Source organism: Pungitius pungitius, chromosome 4 (genome assembly GCF_949316345.1).
Source record: "Pungitius pungitius chromosome 4, fPunPun2.1, whole genome shotgun sequence".
Taxonomy (NCBI): Eukaryota; Metazoa; Chordata; class Actinopteri; order Perciformes; family Gasterosteidae; genus Pungitius; species Pungitius pungitius.
In genome coordinates, this window is record NC_084903.1 from 16144834 (window position 1) to 16168280 (window position 23447).

Sequence of the window (23447 nt, forward strand, 5' to 3'; positions counted from 1 at the left end):
GGCAACTAAAGAGAATTCGATTTTTGCTTTGTACGTGTGGTCTTCCTTTTGGTTGGTTGTAGTTTGTGTGTGTGTGTGTTTGTGTGTGGTTGAGTGAAATGTGTGTGTGCATCTTTCTGTGTGCCTGTGGAATGCAGATGGGGTATTTGGAAGGGGGCCACAACACACAATTGCTTCATTGAGCACACTTGCATACCCCAAGTCTCTCTCTTCCCCTCACTCACTCTCTCTCTCTCTCTCTCTCTCACACGCACACACACACACACACACACACACACCCTGGTGAGACTTGTCACAGTTTGCTCAGTGCAGTCTGAGTGAAGTTGACGGGGCTTCGGGGTTTGTGGCTCTATTCTCTTCATTCTGTCCTCCTGCTCTCTCCCCCTTTTCTGTTGTTATAAAGGTTCATTATTTTAAAACAAGCCTAGTCAAGCAGAGGTGTGTTTGTGTGTGTGTTTCCCTTTAGCAAGCGCGGAAATATGTATTTGTATGTTTGTATGTATTTGTAGACAAATAAAGAGCAAATGCACAGATTTATTTCTTTGTGAATTATGAAATTGTGACTAATCTGAGTAAACCATATACACGTTCTCTAAAGTATTGATGAACTTGTGTTCTCTGCAGAAATCAGTCTCAACTAACAGAATACAAGTCATTAAACAGGATTTGTTACAGCCTAGAAAGGTGGCAATGTTGTAATATTTAATCATAGATTCAGTTAGTTCTAAGAATTACGGTCCAGCTGTTTCTTGTTGAATGTAAAACCACATGCTCTTTAACGGACATGCTTTAACCTCTCATTGGCTGACTATTATATCCTCACGCTCTGCTCTCTTTTTCAAATCTTCTGTCTCTCTCTCTCTTGTGTTTGCATGTAGATGATATGCATGTCTGTCAACCAGCTATAGTGAGAGTTTAACCAGCAATACACAAAATGTTTCCCTTCAGCGGTTTCTAGCTGAAGCAGTTTGATAGATTCAAGCAGGGTCAGCTGGCACGTGTATGACTAAATGTTTTCACTTTATTTAAAGGCTTTAACCCAAAGCATCATGGTCTCACTTCACGTCTTTTGACATATTGCCAAATACGGGGTCATTTAATTTGCCGGTTTTCCATGAGCAAGGTCTCCAGCTCTTTGTGGCGGTTGGTAGGGAACAGAGAGGAGCTTGGGTAATGCAGAATTGAATAAACTGAAATTCCAAATGTACGTTTTTTGACAGAGGGAGAAAAGGAGCGAGGAGAAAAGTGAGATGAGGTTGTGATCAGTGGGAGATGTCATGTGGGGAGGAGGGTAGACGGGAAGAGACGGCACCACATGACAAAGGAGGAGAGGGGAGATGAGATTAAAAGGGAATTGAAGCTAGGAGACGTTGGAAGGGGGGGTGCTCGCAGGTAAAAAGTTCAGTCATATGTAATTTGACACTTTTATTCCAGTTTGCTGCTGCAGAGGAGCAAAAACCAGTTAAATGCCGCCTTGCTTAGAAGACCCGCTGGGCAAAATCCCTCTATGTGTCCTCCCTCCTCAGGCAAGGAACGACATCCCGGTTTATTGCTTTTCTTCTTTTTAAAGACTTGTTTTTAGCAACAAGCTTTCATGCCTCTCATCCTTTTTATGTTGAATGTGACCCTGTTGTAGATTCGTTCTTCCCCTCAATAAACAGCTTGCCCTGTGAGTCGCAGTGGAGAGCATCCCTGCAGGGGGCCTGAATTACAGCGTCATCGTGGCAAAACGTACATACGGTGCGCGTAGTTTAGTTTCCCAGCTAATACGTTGAGGGTCGTGCGATTGGACTGGAGACCCAGCCGGCGTGCTGCAGTCTCATTTGGGTTTTCTAAAGTGTTAGTTGTCGTTGTGCAAACACAGTGCTGTTTGTTTGTAAAAATGGGTCACGAGACACTTACTTACTCATTCACACACACGCATGCCCTAAGCTATAAGACACGTCTAACATTTTTCGGCGATGGTGGCGCGTGGAGTAGTGTGGTGAGCTGGGAGCCACAAGGTTGGTGGTTGAAATCCCGTCTGCCCCATGTGCCATGTCGAAGTGTCCCTGAGCAAGACACCCAACCCCTAATTGCTCCTCAGGCAAAATGTAATGGGTTATAATGCAATGTAGTCGCTTTGGACAAAAGCGTCAGCTAAATGACATGTAATCTGTAATCTGTAATGTTCAAGGACCACAAAAAACCCTCAAGCAAGTCTGCTTTTTTTTTGTTTTTATAGCTCATGAACTGTGAATATACGTTAAATCAGGAGAACCTGACTGGAAAAGCAAGGTAATGGCTCCACTTTATGTTTAGTGATCTTTGGCAAACAGGGGTAATCCCGCTACACTACGATGGCAAACATGATAAACCTTAAACCGACTCACCGAGCTGTTGCAGGCCTGTGGACTTGGTCTTTGCAAAAGCTCCAATCGAAATGCAGAGGTTTTGTGGGTTTGATTTCCAACCTGCAGAGAAATATTCTGTATATTAAAGGAATTAAGATATGTCCATTTGACTTCACAGTGAAACGTGCGTGCTTGTTGGCGTCATTTGTTGGTTGATTTCACCTTTTTTTCACTTCCTGGTCAAGCCTGAGGAGGAGAAAAGCGTTGCATTCAAGTTTCATTAGAGCAGAGACTGTGGTTATTGCTTGGTAGGAATTCATTATTTATATGAATGAATCTTTTATTCTCGGCCATACCGCAGCTGATGGATCCGCTCTGGATTCAGTGTCTCGCTTTAGGAAACTTGTCAGTGACGGTTCTCGCCCTCTTGCTAACAGAACCACATACTTGATCAGAAGACGGCTGCATCGCTCTGTGGGTTTTGGTAACGTTAATGAGAGGGAGACAACAGCTCAACGGCTACGAGATGTATTGCTTTTGTATTTTGCTCACCCCAGACGATGAACCCTAAAGACGTTGGTGGTCACCTGACCTGCATGACATTTTTTGACATGATGGTCACACAGCTCTTTATTCACCCACTGACTTTTCATCTGGCACCATCATCAGATCAGCAAGGGGAACGGATTGTAGAACCTCTTATACCCTTGTCTTAAACCACAGGTTTCATTTCAGGCATCTGACTAATTTTATTTTGTCTGGATCCAAAAGAACAGAAGTCGCCTTCTGCTTTCAAGACTCCGAGCGAACAACCAACACAAGATGTAACAAAACAGTGTAATACAAAACACACAGACAGATTTAGTTGATGCGGGGTTTTAAATAATGACAACACTCTGCAGCATGTTGTCTTCTCGCTGTCAGCGGCTGGGTTTCATTTCCTACCGTCGCTGCTGCTCTTGACGATGACGATGATGATGATGATGATGATGCTGCCCTGCAGCAGACTGTACTGTGCTTTTATGAGGGGGATACAGTGATGAATTAAGCCATTAAAACACATTTTAGATCATTGGCACTGCTCTTTTTCTATCATCTGAACTTACTCTGTGAAATCAATGTGTGTCTGTCTGTGTGTCTGTCTGAGCTCCTATCTGAGTTAATCTGAGTTAATCTTTCAGTTGATGTGAGCAGATTACGGTGGATTATACTCTGACTATTGGACTATTGACCAAGACTAGATCAAACATAGACACCCACACGCGTTAACAGAAGGACACACTACTGTACAAAAATCCCACATACACAAAGCCGATACTGGTTAGCGTACATGTGTACACACACACACACACACACACACACACACACACATGTACACGCATGTTTGGTCTGATCTGTTGGGGCTTTAAAGTCCATCCCATTATCTGCGAGGACCTGTGTAGATCCTTTAATTTGGAGTGGTGGGGGTCTTTATTTGGGCTGGTGTAATGTTCAACTTCTGTAAAATCTAAATAAACAATTTGCTATGATCGCCCCTCTTTTCCTTTTAATGTAACTTATTTTAGAGTTTTGAGTTGAACATTGAGGGCGGGGTACGGAGGAGCAGAAGAGACGGGGAGGAGTTCAAATCAGTCAGGAGTCAAAATCCAAAATAGAAGTTGATATTTCTGAAGTGTGCAAGAGGAAGGCTCTTTTGACATAATCTGACTGAAATTGGAATATTCAAATGAACTCTGACAGCCTCAGTGTGTGCTGTCTGTTCATGGTTGACTGCAGGAGTTTTAACACACAGAATGTCGCTCACGACCTCTGTGCCGATCTTTGCTCGGTTTCCTCCCCCCCTGTTCTGCAGCAGGACAAAAAAAAAGACACCAGATTGTTGTAATTTGCATCGTGTTCAGTGAGATCAGTAAGACGCTGCCGTACATAAACCCTCAACAAAGCCAAAGATGAACAACCACGAGAGTTGTCAGGTGGCTCAAACCAGGAAAAGAAACCAAGCGCAACCTGAAATAAAAAAAGGCAGATTAAAAGAGGGCTAAATGAAAAGAGCACTACCTGACCACACACAGATATTTATAAGCCCATTTGCATGCCTTTTTATAACATGATCTCTTTTGCAGTGGAGCATTTATGAGATTAACTTCCCTCACTGACAGAACAGTGAAAGACGACTCCTCTGAAAGAGCACGAGTGTGTCTTCTACAGTGTGGGTATGAAGTGTGTCTTTTTGCCTGTGTCGTGACCATCTGTTAGATTAAATACTAAGCAAATGGTTGCCAAAAGTGACAAAAGGATGTGAAAGACAGAGAGGACTAAGGAGGGAGATTCATGGCGACAAATGGCCTTGACTCTCATGTAGAAATGGACAAAAATAATGAGTAACGCTTAAGAGCGTGTGATGCGGTCGTCAAGGGGGAAAACATTGGGAAACTAGGGGTTAACAGTTAAAACATTGCTGTTCATTTCCCAATATCTCTCTGTGTGTAGCTCAGGCTGTTTTGGTTTGATCGTGTCTGTGTTTTGGAGGAGAGGCAGATACGGGCTGGGGCCATTATTACTAAGAGGTTTTCAAAGCCACTCGTGGGATGAGAGTACAAATATATCCCATCGGGATTTCTACTTAACCGTGTGATAGTATGTCTCAGCGTTATCAGCGATACGTCGCATTCATACCGGCAACCATTTGTTGATCAATCATGCATTCGGGTCCCTGCAGCGCTGCAATGTTGTTAACTTCAGCTAATGCCTTCTTCGTTAGTAGGATCTGTGATGGACTGCAATGAATCATACGGAGGGAGGGGGTCAGGCGGGAAGTCAGCCACACAGTTGTGGGATGTACTGTGTTTTTACTTACTTATAATTTATTTTTTATTTTTTATTTTATTGACTCTGTTGCGTTATTCTTGTGTCTATTGTCACTGGGCTCTCTTTTAACCTTCTGGTTATTTAAAACCAATGCTGTACGATGAATTTCAGTTAGTTAAAATAGGTAAAAGTGGAACCTGGAACTGCAGTCCGGAGAGAAATATTTGGCATTTAAAAACACAGCAGCAGGAAATGACTTTCAGTTCCAAGCTCTTTCATGAGCCTGTTGAAGATGTAAGTCAACCAATCTGTGCTGTCAAGAGGGAGGAAAGTGGTGTGCACGCATCACTTTACTGCTGAGGGTGTTCAGATATTTAACAGGCGGCTCCCTCTCATTGAAATGCACTTCCCATGACTGTATTGTAAATCAATAGGAGCTGCTCAAACTTTCAGTCCTATTAAAAGCCTTTTTAATGTCAGCAGGTTGCAGTTGGACGGAGCTGGTGGAAGTCAATTGAATGGCTGTACTTTTTGGGTTAACTATGTGTTTAGACTGCAGTCTGCTCATGTATCTGATATGTTCCTCATATTCATTTGGAAGACTTGTCGAGCGCAGGTGTTATATGTCAATAACATGAATTACAATAAGTGTGCCAGCGGCAGGTTGATATGGCCCACAGACATTTTTTTTAAATACCACAGCGGTAAAAGAATGATTTTCTTAACGATGCCTGAACTGCAGACAAAAGCGAGGCAAGGTATTTTTATTTGTGTAGCACATTTCAACAACAAGGCAATTAAAAGCGCTTTGCATAAAACCATTAAAAACATCCAAACATAAAGCAAGGTGATTTAAGAAGAAGCAGAGGAAGCTTGATTAGGATCAGAGAGAGAGAGAGAGAGAGAGAGAGTGAGAGAACATGACATGATTCAACCTGATTTGTTTGACAGAAACATCACGTTCTGATTGACCTTCAAAGATTTGACTAAATCACAACACCCTAAAAGATGCAAATTTTGAGAGCGCGTTCGAGATTATACAACCAGCTCCAAAGGCAAAGTCTTGAAACATTTTGGTTTAAAGAATTGACCCCAACAAAGCGAAGTCCGAGCCTGTCAAATGTTTTCCTGCAGTGGGTCTACTGCCAGCTACTTTACACTGAGCATCATCATTTCACTGTTGTCGTGAACACGTATAGAAATTGATTTTACATGGACTTATTTATGGTTGTTGTAGGTGTTGGACAATCTCTCATCTTATTGCAGTCACTGAAAAAGGGATGTTGTGTTTTTAGAGCGGCTTGACGCACTGTGGACGCAGGGGGAGGCCGGCACGCAGCGAATCGATCAAACAACAGCAGTTATTTTGTGACTGGCCTAACAAGCATACCAGTAAAAAGAACAAACGGTGTTCCCCTGAACGCCTCTTTCTCAGGCGGAGAAATGTGTTGAATAGTGTTTGTGGTGGTCTCCGATGTGGCAGGCAGTGGGACAACCGATCAATAAGGTGTGTTTTTTTTGCGAGGCTGAAGGTGAAAGGAAACAAGCGAGCAAATCCAGTTAGACAATACTTTTCAATTCAAGGACAGCAGACTGGACAGTGAATGAATGAATGTCACTAATTGCTCTGCTTCCCAGCGCATCGATCCACTGGGTTTTATTGGGAACATAAGTGGACATGGAGGGGGGGGGGGGGGGGGGGTGGAGGGGGGCACGACATCTGTCTATTTTTGTAAATAAAAGGGGGTCTATTCTGGTGAATGAATGAATGAAGACCTGATGAAAGGACATTAGCAGTTGAAAGGAACCAATGAAAGAGTGAATGAAAGAATAGATGACTTTTGCTTCCAGACCTCCGGGTCACTGCGCACACAACGTCAGTGAATCAGGGGAATGAAGTAAACAACAGGGTGGGAATAAAACAAGGATTTATTTATCCATTCGGTGCTTTGCTAGACGCTATAATTTGTTCGTGGGACGATAGAGTAAAAAGTTTATTTTGATCAATGTTGAGATCACGCTTATTCATGATGATTTTAGGAGGATATATTCAGTAAATAAAGAGAATAAATTCACTACTTCTTATATTGTGCTTTGTTCCTGATAATTAGTATGTTACTCTCTAGGAATAAATAGGAATAGAAACTGCTTGATTTTAAATGAGTTTTCTGTAAGCGGAGCGAGCAATTTTAATTTCAGTTTTGCGGTCGATCCCATTAAATGAATTGTGGGAAGCTAAAACCATGATGCGGGGAGTATTTGATTAACTGTGCAGCCCTTAAACCTGTGTGTGCACTCTGCTGAACAGACTCTGGTCCGATGTGGTTTTTAATATTATAAAAAGATACAACTTCTCTAAAAGAGAACGTTTACGTCATGTTATTTATCTTCAAACTAAGTAACAGAATTGTGGGAGCTATTAATTTACTGTTATTATTTTTTAAATATTTGATTCTTATTTATTATTGTTGAATTTTTTAGGTTGATATAATATTAAGATTTTTCTGTTTTTGTAGTCAATTTAGTTTAATCATATTTTGTCATTAACTATGCATAGTTTTGGTTAATTAGACGACTAATTGATTGGGTAATACTGGGGGCACCTGGTTGACACATTTTTGCCAGAGCAGCACCGCACAGGAAAGGTAATCGAGTTATATTTTATGTGTTTGTTGGCCTTCTGTGGAATAAATGCAAAACCAAAAGGAAAAAATGGCCTGGACAATCCGCTCTCTTGCTGCGTAATAGAAACAAAACAGTAGGTGCATCAGTGGCCCTTTGACTTAATATTTTATTGGTCCCAAGGACAAATGGCCACTACAAGAATGTTCAAAAGATTTAAAGTCATGCAGAAGTTTGATATTTACATTACATTCAAGTATTATTTGTTTCAAAGTAGGATGATCAAAACAATATTGTACATTTTGCAGCCAAAATGTCCTAACCGACTTCTTTTAAAAACGATCAAGAAAAGCTGTGCCTCAGCTGCTCTCCTGGTTGTTTGCGTTCCGATTAAAGTGTGTGTGTGTGTGTGTGTATCATTGCTTATCTGTGTGTGTCTGATGTGTTTGCTCTGGCTGTTTCAGGATGATTGGGGCTCCAGTGACTCATCCAGTAGAAGCAAAACTGACGACAAGACTCACGGCCTGGAGACTCTGCCGCCAGGTAGGAAACTTCACTACCCATCATGCACTACGACCTCAGGTGCTCTGTAGCAAAGACGACAGGTTACAAGCTCAGCCAATAGTTTCCTGCGTTGGCTGGATAAAATCAGATTGGGTAATATTTGCAATATGAGATACAGATATTTACACACCTAACCGTATTAAAGTGAATGACACAGATAGAGGAAACGGATGTGTCTCATCTACAACCACACTGTGTCTTATCTACATGACCACAAATAGATGAAATGCTAGTTCGCAGGGATATCTGAGTATTATAATTAAATAAAGTCTTTTTCCATATTCAAAGTCAGGATATTTGACTAGACCTCAGGGTCGGTGCAGAAGCGCATTATCTCTGGTTGAGATGGTAGCAAAAGAGAAATGATGTGCATGGCTGACACTGGACTCCACAGTGATGTACCCAGAAAGCATTACACGCCCTGTTCCCAGAAGCAAAACCATCTCCCCTTTGGAATCTGCTCGTCTCATCATAACAATGGCATTTTTTTTTTTTTCATAGCAAAGAGAACATGAACTCCCTCTTTGACCATGTTTAAACGTCCATAGAGAAAGAAAAGCTAATTCAACACAGCAAGCAGGCTGTGAGGCAAATTTAAAATGTTGGGACACATCCAAAACAATTCGTCCTATTCATTTTTATACTGGCCACAAACCCCGCTACGCGCCTCCACCCGGGGCTTTGAGAGGCACCGTCTCGCCGGGTGGAGCAGAGCAGAATCCCAGCAGACGGAGCATCTGAGCCGCGAGTTCTCATTCAGCCGCTTATCGCCAGCCGCCCGTCCCTCACCAGCCGGTGACCTGCGGAAGCTCAACACACACGCTTATCTGATCCGGCGCTGTAAACGGAATCCAATTTCAATGTTGAAGTGGGAAGGTTTCAACTTCAGGGTGACTTTACACAATTACAACAACACCAGCACAACATCGCACACAAGACGAGGCGAAGGAGAATAGGAGGGCGAAGGACCGAAATGAATTGATGATAAATTGATGAAAGAAAGTGGTAGCAAAGAGTGAATGCTCGGGATGTTGTGCACTGCACCGAGGCTCTTTATAATTTATACAGTCAATTTGCATGTTTCCGTTTTCTGGTTTTCATGCATTTAATTACACAACAATTTCTCACATCGTCTTTTAAATTCAGATCATTTTATTTGATGGTTCAGTACGGATGGATGCGGGCGAGAGACCGAATAGTCCCAGTGAGAGACGGCCGTTTAATCCGCGTTCAGTGGGTTTGGGGGGGGAAAAAGGACAAATAAAGGGAGGATTGGAAGAGACCAGGCGAGAGGAAGACGTTCAAGTTCTGAGCTGAACGCTCGCAAAGTTCAAACGCTAATTTCCCCGTATGAATTGCTCGCTGCACACTGAACATGGCTATCAGCAAGGACGTCACATGACGCGCACAGCGGCGTCCCTGAGGCACCGCTGTGCAGCTGCTGACGGATCCATGCGAGCTTCCACTAACCAGCATGCCAGACACATTCAGAAGCAGTCAGGACAGACACACACACACACACACACACACACACGCTAGCATGGACACACTCATCCATCCTGAGAGATGGTGTAATCTCACGCTGCCACATGCTTAACACAAGTCATTAGCATAGCAGCTGCACTCGGCTAATTAGTTGCATTATTATTCGTGTGTGTGTCCCGGGTAGTCGGTGATAAAAGTGTGATATTAAACCTTCTCTATTTAGTGCACAATGATTTCCGTAATCTGTACGGACGGACTTGTGCGTGCATGTGTGCGATAATGACGAATGTATATTTTAGGCTGCAGTAAATGACTCGATTCATTAAGATTTCATTTCTATCTCAGTGGAGTGCAAATGTTCTTTTGTGTTTTCTAGCGTTTCTAAAGTAGCGGGGCCTTGTCCTCATTAGCGCTGCACAGTTTCTAACATAAGCAGCACAAATCTCAGTCAGCTCTCCTCGCTGCCAGGTTGCCGCCATGTCGAGCAGCAGCTTGAAGCAGCCTGCTTCCTGTCAGTCGTGAAGGATTCCTGCATCAGCCAGGATGATGCTTACACATCATATTCCCACTGACGTATAATCCCATTTATTCCTGCTACACACAAGCCTTTGCGAAGGTTCACACTTCATGTTTGGTGCCACCTCTTATATTTGGATATACTGTTTATTTATTATGTATTTCCCTAGTCTGAGAATGTGTACTGATGTATCTAAAAGTTTAAAACTTGAAATGTAAAATTACTTTTTTTCAATCTTTTATCTAAATATTTGAGAGGCCAAAAACGGTATGAATCAATTCGGAAATCGGTCAACTTTAGGGTCAGCAACATGTTTTGTGTTCACAAAACCATCCTTTTTTTTGCTCTTTCCAAATTACCACGTGGTGATAGCTAAATGGGGACTTACATTTAGAAATATAATTTCTCAGACTTATAATCTCAGTTAATTAATGACAGAAACAAGGCAAAACGGAAGTAGTGCGTCCATCCAACTTCTATGGGTGTTTATTAACTGTGTGTATGTGTGTTTCTGTGTCCAGGTAAGGTGCGCTGGCAGGACTTTGACCAGGATCTGTATGTTGGAGCGACAGTGGTCCGACCGGGTCAGGATCCGTACGCCAGGAACAAGTTCAACCAGGTGGAGAGCGACAAACTGCGGATGGACAGAGCCGTGCCGGACACGAGACATGACCAGTATGTATCTCTGTCATTACCCTCCCTGCCTGCGTCACTCTGCTTTTGGTGTGAAATTACAGGGGATTTCTGTGTGCGCACCGCCCCTTGCCGTCTGTAAGTACCAGACTGGATAAGATCTCTTGGAAACTCCTTCTATTATTGTCTAAGATAATATCAGGGAAGTGGAAGCAGAGCAGACGCCCACTGTTGGCCGTCTGAGGCATAAATAACAAAAGCGACTTTCCCGACGTATATTGGTCTGTTTGGGAATATTGCATCCTCAAAAAATATACAACGTATTTTAGACCCTTGTATTCAAAGAATTTTAGCTAAACAAATCTAGCCTCAGAGCGCTCTAAAATCTGCACTGCCACCAGTTGCCTTCTCACCCTTCATGGCTTTCTTTGATAAAGCAAAAAGTACATTCCAAACGATTTCCGCTCCCAGAAAGACCGATAAAAGAGGTGGTATCTTACCCCAAACATGTTTAGTTCGAGCTGGGGAATTTCATCAAACAAAACACGTCATATTCATGGTAAGTGAGTGTAAGTGTGAGTCCGTGTGTGTGAACTGGTCGACTATCCAAACAGGATGTTCCTAATCACACGGGACCTGTTCTGCGTAAGAGGGGCGCATCCCCGCTGTAATGGGCTTTTGTTTGCCGGCTCGGCCTCATCCTGCTCCCAAGAGACATTATGCAGAGGGTTAGTGTTTAGCTCAAAGGTGCTTCATCTCTAAGTGCTCTTTTTTTTAAAATTTTATTAAAGTTTATTTAAACGTATTTAAATGCTGATCTCTTAAGTGGGATGATACACAGAATATTAAGGCTTTAATTATAATGAATTATGAGTACAGATAAAATGATCTGAGATAAAGACAAACTAATGCAACACTCTTGTGACTCAACTTTACACTAAAAGTAGTAAAGTGCTGCCAACACTGTGCTCCTCCAACAGCATATTAGCTGCTTGGTTCCTTCAGGATCTGTCTAGAGATGCACATTGTGTGATTCAAAGACTATTTTTGTAAAGGTTGTGCTCTGGCCTCACTGATATATTGACCCAACTGAGACAGCAGGAGCCATTAGCAAGCTAGAAGGGCAGCGACGTGTCTCTTATTGATCTGGTATCGATGACTCCTGTGCACCGCATCTGTGAAGGTTTTCCACAACAACAAGCCGAGGCTACTTCAAGAGCGCTTTCAATTTAAGAATAAAGAATATATATATATCTTTAATTCTCAGGCTTTAAAAACACACACAAGCATTAGAGAGGCTCAGGAGGATCGTGTCCATTCAAGAGTGATGCAGCTTTAAATTGTTTGTTTTCAGGGTTTTAAAGCCATTGCTGCTCTGACAGACGGGTGCAGTGACAAAAAAGGGCCGCGCACACTGTAATCACAGCGTGTACCTTCACTGTCCTCCTTAGATGGCACATGCTGTAGACCGGGGATGTGTTAAAGCCCCTTAGGCAGATCTTTCTGTTGGCGGTACGTCTTTTAAATTATAGGTTGAAATGTATTAATAATGAATCCCATGCTGCCCGTGTTGTGTGTGTAAATAGTGTGAACAAGGCATCACTACAGGATTCATTCTTCCTCCCCATGGCTCCTCGTCTGATTGCAGTGTCCCATCACCCACATTCCTCACTTTTTAGTAGATTTGTCTCTGTCTGACATGCACACGCACGTAGACAACCTCATGGGATTCTTGCCCTGCGGCCCTCAAAACCTTCTGTCAGTCCCAGCTTCAGCAGAGCATTACTGTGTGTGTGTGTGTGTGTGTGTGTGTGTTGAGTCCCATTTATTGTGTCCATGTATTCAGAATCTCTTTAGTTTAACTCACAGCTCCACATTCAGCCGTGCGCTCTCCTGAGCGTAAGATTGTTTGTGCACGTTTCGTTTTTGTGTGTTTCTTTGGATTCCTGAGAGCGAGGGTCTCTTTTGCCTTTAGTTGCAGACACAAACAGTGGAAGTCCGACCTGCCGGCCTCCAGCGTGGTCATCACCTTCCACAACGAAGCTCGCTCTGCTCTGCTGCGGACTGTGGTCAGGTAGGTGAATGGTGTGTGTGATGTCCACTTAAGATAATCATTTTTTTTCTTTTGACGTCTTGAATATGTTTTACCTTCCTAACAATTGCCTCTGCCTCTCTGTTTAGTGTCCTGAAGAAGAGTCCCTCTCACCTGGTCAAAGAGATCATTCTGGTTGACGACTACAGTGATAACGGTGAGTGATTCACTCAAGCAAATGTTCCCGCCAATACAAACCCAATAAGTTGAGTGATGACAGACCGTTTGTGCGTTTCAGCGGAGGACGGATCGCTGCTGGGGAAAATGGAAAAAGTCCGTGTGTTGAGGAACGACCGCAGAGAAGGTAGATAGAAAAAGAACGTGGGCGGTGATGCACCTGTGTTGATGGTCGTGGGTGATTCTGAATGTTCTATGTTCCTTCAGGACTGATGCGTTCAAGGGTTCGTGGTGCAGACGCCGCCACGGCACCCGTCCTCACCTTCCTGGACTCGCACTGTGAATGTAACGACCACTGGCTGGAGCCGCTACTGGAGAGAGTGGCTGAGGTGCGCACACACGCACGCACGCACACACACGCACACACTGCTACACCGTAAAATCAGTCAAATATATTATCGTAAAGAAAGAAAGGCAAATGATGAACAAATTATACCAGATGGTCAAGGAAAGGATTTTAACGTTGTTGTTAAAGGGAAACTTACATTGAACCTATTTTCCAGTCGGTTTTTATTTTTTTATATTACTGTTACTCACTCCGGGGGGTGAAAAAGGGGGAAAGTGCTGAAGTTTCTTCTTCGTAGTGCAACAAGTCAGCATGTGATACTGTGATACTAAGTTTTATAAACACAGACCCTGTACACCAGCTTGCTGTTTGGGGACATCACCCTGTATGACCTCCTTCTCTGTACAAACATATTTACATTACTTTTATTTATTTTTGCTTTTCAGGCTTTTTGGCCTCAACAGTGAAGATATATTACATGGCTGCAGTCCTCCCATTTTGATATAAACAAATACATTACTTTTAACTTGTTGGATATTTTGTATGTTAGTAGTGTCAACGTAAAACATTTGATCTTTTAAAAGTATGTGATGTCATTTAATATAAAAAACACCCTCCAGTCGAAAATGCTCGAAGATTCAAGTTTCTTGAAAGCTTTGTGCAGATGTAACACAGCACAGGGCTCGAAATTGCCTCACGTTGATGATGTAATTCACATCTGTCTGGTAATCAGCTTCCCTTCATTCTGTCACATAGAGGTCAGAGATCAGGGTCAACTACAAAGCAGCTCCCCTGGGGTTCGTAGTCAGTCAGTGTTTTGTTTTTTTTAAACAAGGACTTCAATAACGTAGGAATGTTTAGACCCCTTCAGAATAAAATCACATTTTCACTGCGTTCTAATCTGACGTGGTTAAAATATCCTTCTTATATTAACGTTATATTAACACTTATATTAACTTATATTAACACAAAAAGTATATACCGCTGAGATGCTGGTGAATTATAGCTTGCTGGTGTGGGTTTTGTATTTGATTCATTTTAAAGAGCGTAATAATCAGTCAGAACCCAGAATGCACATGGAGCCAGTCAGTGGCATTACTTAGTGTCACTGCAGTTATATATAAAAACAGTATTTTAACAATATTAAAAAGACAGACCTTTCACTTGTTTCTTTACTTATTTTCCACACAGTTTAAAATCAAATTTCCTCTAACGGAATAAACATAAACTCCATAAAAGATTAACAGTGTGTTGATCATTTAAGTGAAGTTGTTCAGCAATGACTTGAGAGGGAATCTCTTGATGAAATGTGACCTCAGTCTAAAGTGGGACGTTGTTTAAAATCAGGGTTCTTTAATTATTTATCCGCTATGACTGGAAATAGTGAGATGGAGCATTTGATCGTTTTGCCGTTCCCTAGTTGATAAACGCCTCTAGCCAAGTCTAAAACATTTTACTGTCAGAGTAATTGACTTTTCTTTCCTTTGCTTTAGTTGCATCTCTAAATAATGAACTCAATACAAAACAGAAAGGACAAAAAAACACTGTGTGTGTGGGTGAAACCTCCATGTGTCATATCAAAAGGTTTGAAAACAAAACAAACTACCTCGGCTCCTCTGAGGCCTGTTTCTGGCACTTTTCTTTAAAAATGCTGTCTAATGTGTTTCTGAGAGGGTTTTTATTGTAGAAAAGCAAACTATATTTTCAGCTTCATGAACACAGCAATAAACTAAACATTTGAGTCATTGTTTTTGAGGGAATATTTACATCTGCTCTTCACAAAACACTGGTACATTTGAACTAATGAGCAACATGTCTTGTTATTCCCATTCTTTCGTTTTGTTGAGGACAAATTGGTCATTTTGTCTTTGTCCTTTCTTCTCAGGACAAGACGAGAGTAGTGTCTCCTATCATTGACGTCATCAACATGGACAACTTCCAGTATGTCGGAGCTTCGGCCGATCTGAAAGGAGGTACAGTACACATGATGCCATGATCTCTACCTACTTTATTGTTAGTTTTCACCAGTGGCTTTTTCTTTCAAACAATACTAACACACAAAGTATACATTATCAGGTTCAGGATTTGTGCGTCAACACAAGTGACATCCGGCAACTGCGACCTGATCCAAACTAATTTGTCACAATGTCGTTGTCCCTTCATCCTCTGCGTGGGTGTGCTGGTGTCGGTAGGTTTTGACTGGAATCTGGTGTTCAAATGGGACTACATGACTCTGGATCAGAGGCGAGCCAGACAAGGAAACCCCATCGCCCCAATTAAGTGAGACATTCACACTCACGCATCCTCTCCAGTGATCATGCACAACAGAAACACCTTTTGTGGTAGATTTTCCACACGTCCTACTAATCTGCTCTTTTCCTCGCTCCATCCACCTGCTCTCTCTCTCTCTCTCTCGCTCTCTGCCCTGCAGGACTCCAATGATTGCAGGGGGGCTATTCGTCATGGATAAGGATTACTTTGAGCTGCTGGGAAAGTACGACATGATGATGGACGTATGGGGAGGAGAAAACCTCGGTGAGTGCCGCTAAAGTCTAAATGCAAATCCAGAGGAGCCACAGTGGAGCACGATAACTGTGGGCAGAAAATGGTGGTTAGAAAATAACATTTGTAAATATAAAGATGAGTGAAATAAAAAAATAAACTGATGAAGAATGATGTCAGTCTTTGCCAATACAATTCTGTTATGTGTTTCATCCCTACTGCCTCACTATGTGCCTCTTGACTTGACTGATGTGACAGGAATCTTACCTGAGGCATTGAAGAAATAATTTGACACTTTGGGAAATTCAGTTTTATACTTGCTTGAGAGAGTTGAATGAGCAGATTGATCCAATGTCTTTAATGTGAAGCTGCAGCCTGTTGGCTTCGAACAAAGCCTTCGTTTGACATCATTCAATATGAACCATTGCATTTTTATTATCCAACCAAAAAATGAAAATGCTAAATGTTTTTCTGGACTTGTGCTCTCGACTACTTCTTGAGGACTGTCTACAGTTTTCCAGACTACACTTTATATTGAAATTACCGTTTTAATGTGATATTTGCGCAAACGACACAATGAGAAAGTAAGGTGTGTGTCTCTGTTGCTTTTGTCTGAATTCAGCTGGGAAATGATTCCTGCACAATGATTTGGAGCTGGACAATTCAGATGGTGATTTACCTGACAACATAAGTTCAATGACAAAACATTAATGAGGACTAAGTTGACAACAATACAAGACATCTTACAATACTGCTTGAAATAAGCCACTGAGATGTATATGTTTTTTATAGAAACAGTTTGTTGGATCTAACGTGTGTGTGTGTGTGTGTGTGTGTGTGTGTGTGTGTGTGTGTGTGTGTGTGTGTGTGTGTGTGTGTGTGTGTGTGTGTGTGTGTGTGTGTGTGTGTGTGTTTCAGAAATCTCATTTCGCGTGTGGCAGTGTGGTGGCAGTCTGGAGATCATCCCATGTAGCAGAGTTGGCCACGTCTTCAGAAAGCAGCATCCTTACACCTTCCCTGGGGGCAGCGGGACTGTGTTTGCAAGGTAACAAACACACAGACACACACACACACACACACACACACACACAATCCATCAAGCAGGTTGGAGACTCATTACCTATCCAGGCTACTCTTATCCCATTAGTTCATTCAATTACTGAAGAACAGAATCTCCCATTTACACACTTTTAATTATTAAACAATTAACTATTTATTGAAAGTTATATTTTTTAATATGATTAGTTGGCAAACTCTTATTGCTGAAGACCATGTGATTATAATCGGAAAGCTCCTAAACAGCTGCTACGTGGACCTTTTCCCGACATCTGCACTATGATATCACAATAACCAAAATACCAGATGGCATCTAATCTAATATTATATCTGATATCAGACTTATGGAGCAGCTTTGCCAATTTTATCTCTTGTTTGGGAAATATTGTAATCATGATTTTTCTTTTTTAGGTGTATTTTTTCAACCTTATGTAGGTCATATGAGTTCTGTATTAGTACAAACTGCAGACAGCATGTTGCCGGGGTGCAGATGAGTCGGGATTCAAAGTAAATATTTCCAGATCCGGTGAAGCCAGTTGCATGTTGCTAATAGTAGATGCTGTCGGGGGGCGTTCACTGATCTTCAGATGCCTGCGTTTGACTAATCGAGGCCTCTAGTAGCTGGTTCCCTTCAAAGTTTCCCTCAGGATAACTGGCGCTCAGAGTCACACTTTCACCTTGACTGAGCAACAAATCACGGTTTCAGTGCCCAACTCAACAGTTATTTGTCTTGTGTCAAAGACAAAAGCATCAGTGCCCCTTTAAAGATTCACAAGGCTTTTACTTGGCTATATTTGACAAATCATAACACTTTCTATCAGTGTTTGCAGTCACAACTTCTTCAAATGTTTTTAGCTGTCTCATGATGCATTATTAATACAGACGAGAGCTGGAACCTACAATCATTTTCAATAATGATTTCATCTGATGATCACTTTCTTGTCAGAAAATGTCAATCACAATTTCACACAAGTCTAAGGCGATATCTTTGGATTGCTAATTTTGTTCAACTAACAGTCCAAAACCCAAAGATCTTCAGTTTGTTATTACTCAAAACTAAAAAGGCACAAAATGTTCCATAAAAGCAATTATCTCGATTAGTTGAAATGCCAACCGATTTAATAAATCAACTGTAATAAAGTTAGCTAGATGAATATCCTCCAAAATGTGGAACATGGACTCCTTTTTCCCCCCCAGTGTTTCCCACTCTGTGGTCCTACTTCATGAGACAGAGCCTGGGTAAATGTTGCAGTGCAGCTGCGAGTGTCGAGTGGCTTCAATTAATGTGTACTCAGTCTGGCACGCTTTAAAGCCAAAATTTAGTCCAAATCAGTCAAACATCAACGCACACTGACACGATACAAATGGGTTCACATTGAGTGTGCTCCTCATAACTCGCCGCTCCCCCCCCCCCTCTTCCTCATATTGCTTTTCTCACCTGTTCCTCAGGAACACCAGGAGAGCAGCAGAGGTGTGGATGGATGAGTTTAAAAACTTCTACTACGCTGCCGTCCCCTCAGCGAGAAATGTCCCCTACGGAAAGTAAGTACCAGGAAGTGTGAGCCCGACATGCATACAAGAAAGAGGTCTTTGGGCATGTTCACTGAATTGCCAATTAGAATAAAGTGAGCTCACAAAGAACTAGGTTACTCCTTTTGATGAAGTGACACGTGGCAGCTAACGGGGCTCATAAGAGGGCAGACGCCAATAGACTGCCATAACAATTGGACGGCTTACGTCAAAGCAAAAGAAAATGATGGACATGCAGCACTTTGGTAAAGAGGAGCCAGGATCATTTGACCTGCCTCCTACCTGACTGCCGCTGTGGGCCTTTTGCCACTTATCTCACAGTAAGCCACACAGCAGTAAGACCCCTCGTCTGCGGTGGTTCACTGGACAAATGATGTGACCTTGTGTGATCGCTCGTGTCATCTCCCTCCAGTGCCAGCCGCAGCAGTCATTCCCTCCCTAGGCATCCACTCTCTGCCCTAACAGAGTGGCTATAACCCGATGAGTGTTGCTTTGAGAACCACAAGTGATCGGCTCCAACATTCACCCTCCGTCTTTCTCGCACTCGCAGTATCCAGAGTCGTATGGAGATGAAGAAGAGATTGGGATGCCAGCCATTCAAATGGTACCTGGAAAATGTCTACCCCGAGCTGCGGTAAGAAGATGATTGCGTATTATGTTGTATGACAGGGTACGTTTTATGACCCATTATAAAATAAGAGCTAAATGGCACTTAAGCGTACCTCCCACCTGAGTTTCGGTAATAAGAGGGCTTGGTTTGTTTGAGATCACAGCTGTGCCGGGAGCATCAGTGCGACTGTGATCTCTGGTTTGATGTTTCATGCTTTAACAAGACTTACAAATGGCTGGTGACACTAATGACTAACCCGTGCTAGCAATTATGCCTCTGGCACATTATTAAATCGTGTCTGGTTTGCAATTTGTCACTTGTATCAATGGGATTAATAATGCATGAATGTAACAGTTCTTAATTTTAATCATTTCAGATGTAATTAGGTCATATACTCTGAAGTGTAGGAAGAAAATGGTACAAAAGCATTGTTCTTCTGTCCTCCATAGTGCTATCTTCCACTACACCCTATTAAATGATAAAGCCTTACCATCCTCATGGATCTATCATGATGGGGTAACATTTTAACAACACAGAGTTTGTGTGTGTTCAGGGTCCCGGACCACCAGGACATTGCTTTTGGGGCGTTGCAGCAGGGAGGAAACTGTCTGGACACTCTGGGACATTTCGCCGACGGTGTGGTGGGTGTCTACGAATGCCACAACGCTGGAGGAAACCAGGTAGCGTTACTGCGACGACACACACAGGTCAGCTTGTCAAATTCGATGCTCTAAATACACTGGTGGTGGTGGCAAGTGCGGGTGCTCGCACATGGGAGTATGTCAGAGTGCCTCAATTAATGGGCTCATGACACAAGTTGAGTTTTATTAGCAAGACTGTAGGAACTATCCAATAGAGAGTTATCATTATTCTGCCAGAAGAAAATGGTGAATATCTTTACAGTTAACACAGGTAATCTGTCAGTCAAGCTGCAAGCTCGCACACTAAAGCATCACATTTCATACGGATCATCTGGATATGGAATTTCTTTAACTGTACTGTTCTTTAAATGTCTCTGACTGAAAACTGAAGTCACATAAAGTCAACAGACATTGGTTGTACACATCCTTTGTTTGTATTGTATGTATTTTATGTGTTAAGTCCAAGCTGTTGCTGCTCTTACTCCCAGTCTTTGCTGGATGTGATATCGGCCATACACAACAACTAGGATCATTACTAGCGCAGGACATCCCTAACCCCCGTGTTTGGACATGCAGAAGTAATGGTGTCATCCGTTTTTGTAAAGGAGTGGGCCCTGACCAAGGATAAGTCGGTCAAACACATGGACTTGTGCCTGACCGTGGTTGACCGAACGGCGGGCTCCCTCATCAAGCTGCAGGGCTGTCGGGAGAACGACAGCAGACAGGTACAAACAACGACGTTCTGACCAGAGCAACCTCGCAATATTGGTGCGCATTTCTTAACGTCTCTATTGTTGTGCCCCCCCCCCCCCCTCACACACAGAAATGGGAGCAGATTGAGTCCAACTCGAAGCTCCGTCACCTGGGCACTAACCTCTGCCTGGACAGCCGCAGCGCCAGGATGGGCGGACTCACCGTGGAGGTCTGCAGCCCGAGCCTCAACCAGCAGTGGAAGTTCACCCTCAATTTACAATCATAGGGGGCGCTACCGAACCCACCCCCCTCCCTCATCCCCCCACCCGCGGCACAGCTGGATAAATGGAGAGAGGCACCAACGGACTCTGAAACACCGATAAAGAGATGGGAACTTGAGACTTGAGGAGAAGGGCAAACTTGATGGATGAATCGATCCCTTGCTCCTCCTCCTCCTCCTCCTTCTCCTCTGAGGTCCTGTCGATCACGTCTATACACCTCTCCCCCACCCTCACCCCGCCCAATGTAACAAAGAGCCACACCTATCCGGGGGGGGGCATGTAGACCATATTGGAGTAAATGGGATTTGGCGGACGGATGGTGACTGATGATCATGATGAGGATAAAAGCGATGAAGAGGCTTTCCATCCAAACTACATACCTCAGTGTTTTTTCATTGATGGTTCCAGAGGTTGATTTTTTTTGTTGTTGTTTTTTTCTTTAATAATGGTGAGGTAGAACTGTTTTTACCTTGTAATTGTATTATTTTAATGTTAATATTTTTTATCACTTGCTGTTAACTTTTCACAGAGGTTTCGCAGAAGTTTTTTTTTGTTCTTTATAGAATGGGACGATAGTGTTGTTGCTCCTCTCTGTCTCTTTCTCTCTCTCTCTCTCTCTTTCTCTCTCTCTCTCTGTCTCCGGGCCACCACACCAAGTCAGAGCTCGGGCCTACGACTAGATTCTGAATCTACGTCAGATGGAGGCTTCAGGTTGCGGTTTGGGCAAAAAGGAGGAAGTAGACTCAAAACTCTTGTGTACCCTCATTTGTTCCCAGGATCGACAAAGAAAAGAGAGGCATCGTGGAGAAAAGAATGCTGTGATTTCTGCTTTGATTTCTACACAATTCAACTGATTTGTGTCCTGGTAAAGGAGGGAGAGGAGGAGGAGGAGGAGGAGGAGGTGCAGGGAGGAACATTGGATGGGGCCTCCCAGCGGTTTGGATGGGCCAGCCAGGAAGTGTCTTGAAGCCACTCCTCAGGATTTGCTGTTTGTTCGGGCTGTAGCACTGGCTGCCACAGCAGCTTCACTTCTACACCATTATGTCTCTAAAGGAACGATGCACAGGAAAAAAAAAAAGTCTTAACAAAAAAAGTCTTAACAAAAATGTATTTTTTGTTTATTTCTTTTGTCGAGGAAAAAAAAGAAAAGAAAATTGAACCAAATTTCGAATGGATGTTTTGTGTTTGAGGAATACCAGATGACTGATTAAAAGAGTTTTTCCTTTACGTACTCTCGCTGCTCTCTAACTGCTGCCTGTGGAGCAGCTCAGTTTATTTCTTCTTTGCCTGTGTCTATTCTTGCCATGGCAGGAAGGTTACTGTATAAACCACACTCAGACAGAAGTTCATTATGCAGCTCCCCCCCCCCCCCCCCTCCCCCGAGAGCAGGTAGCTAAAAGAGGATATTTGTACATTTATTATACTCTCAAACACCTTCCTGCTTTTGCGTGGCACTAGAAGGAAACACCAGCGCTCACGTGTGACTACCATTTCGACTCGACGAAGAGTAAAACCTTGCTTATTCCGGTCTGTCACCAGATATCGGGCTGCAGGGAAATTTGCATTGACATGTTTTCCGAGAAGCTCCTTCTAGCTGTATGCATCACCAACCAGTTGCAGTGAAGTGATTCCCATCAACATTGTTTGTATTTGTTGTTTCTGTTAGAGGAGCCATCTGTTCAGAAGATAGAAACTGCAATAAACAAGGTCCCTCTGTTTCTGTTGGAGGTAAGCAGGTTCTTCTGTTTAACCTGATACAAAGTACCAGTAAGAACACAATCTGCTTCACACTGGAACAAGATTTCAGTGCCATCTGTTTTTTTCTTACCTGAAAGTGTTACTGATACCGTTTGCAGTACATGTTTGTTGCTTCTAGTCTTTCCAGGGCTTCAACGTGAGCTTGTCTGCTATGATCCTTTTTACTGTTACTCACGGATGAGTAATAATAGGGCAGTTTGAGGTTATTGGTTCTGATTAAATTTGGAGCAACACGTCACTTGGCAACAACAAACACCAATCATCTTTGATCGGATAATCAGTACTGTGCGAAAGATATGGCTCTTAAAAATCACATCCTCTATTTCTGGGTTTATTCAAGGAATATTTGGTTCATTCAAGTGTTCTTTAATGTAAAATCCTCTTTCTGTTTCTTGATATTTCTCTCCATCGCTCACATTCGCGTGTAAATGTTGATTTTCTTTGCTTTACTGTGTTACCTAAACGGACAAAGACAGCGCTTCATGCTCGATGTGCTGTCTGATACTTCTCTTAATGTTCCATCCCGTTGTTTGTTTCATGCCGTTTTGTTCCTTGTACCTGTACCCGTTGGCCTTGTCTCAAACATTCACACGTCTGTAAGCAGTGTGAGTGGAGAAGGTTGAAGAGCCAATGCAGTGACTTGACAGCTCACTGCATTGAGCTGAAGGCCTAGATGTGACGAAGTGCCCCAACCTCATTTAATGTTTCAGTTCATGTTTTAATGTTAGATTTTCCTCTAAATAATGGAAATGCTTTGGTTTTTTGCCATTCTGCAGACGAAAATGAAACATTCTGAGTTGTCTTGATTTCTTAAGTATGTTGCAAATCAATAATTGTAAAGGCAGATTGACGTTGTACA

General features: G+C 42.7%; 1 protein-coding gene across 2 annotated transcripts in view; it reads left to right on the plus strand.

Annotated features, from left to right (window-relative positions):
• Positions 1–22056, plus strand: part of galnt2 (UDP-N-acetyl-alpha-D-galactosamine:polypeptide N-acetylgalactosaminyltransferase 2) — a 35413-nt gene extending 13357 nt beyond the window's left edge. The window contains exons 2-16 of one of the 2 annotated variants that reach the window (XM_037488040.2): positions 8228–8306; positions 10851–11004; positions 12938–13036; positions 13144–13211; positions 13293–13358; positions 13439–13560; positions 15403–15490; positions 15710–15797; positions 15949–16052; positions 16938–17064; positions 18525–18617; positions 19156–19239; positions 19769–19922; positions 20462–20581; positions 20680–22056. In XM_037488040.2, coding sequence (XP_037343937.1) covers positions 8228–8306; positions 10851–11004; positions 12938–13036; positions 13144–13211; positions 13293–13358; positions 13439–13560; positions 15403–15490; positions 15710–15797; positions 15949–16052; positions 16938–17064; positions 18525–18617; positions 19156–19239; positions 19769–19922; positions 20462–20581; positions 20680–20835 — 1602 coding nt within the window. In that variant the 3' untranslated portion in view covers positions 20836–22056. The remainder of the gene's footprint in view (positions 1–8227; positions 8307–10850; positions 11005–12937; positions 13037–13143; positions 13212–13292; positions 13359–13438; positions 13561–15402; positions 15491–15709; positions 15798–15948; positions 16053–16937; positions 17065–18524; positions 18618–19155; positions 19240–19768; positions 19923–20461; positions 20582–20679) is intronic. The other variant, XM_037488048.2, reaches the window with a different exon arrangement.
• Positions 22057–23447: the final 1391 nt, after the last annotated feature.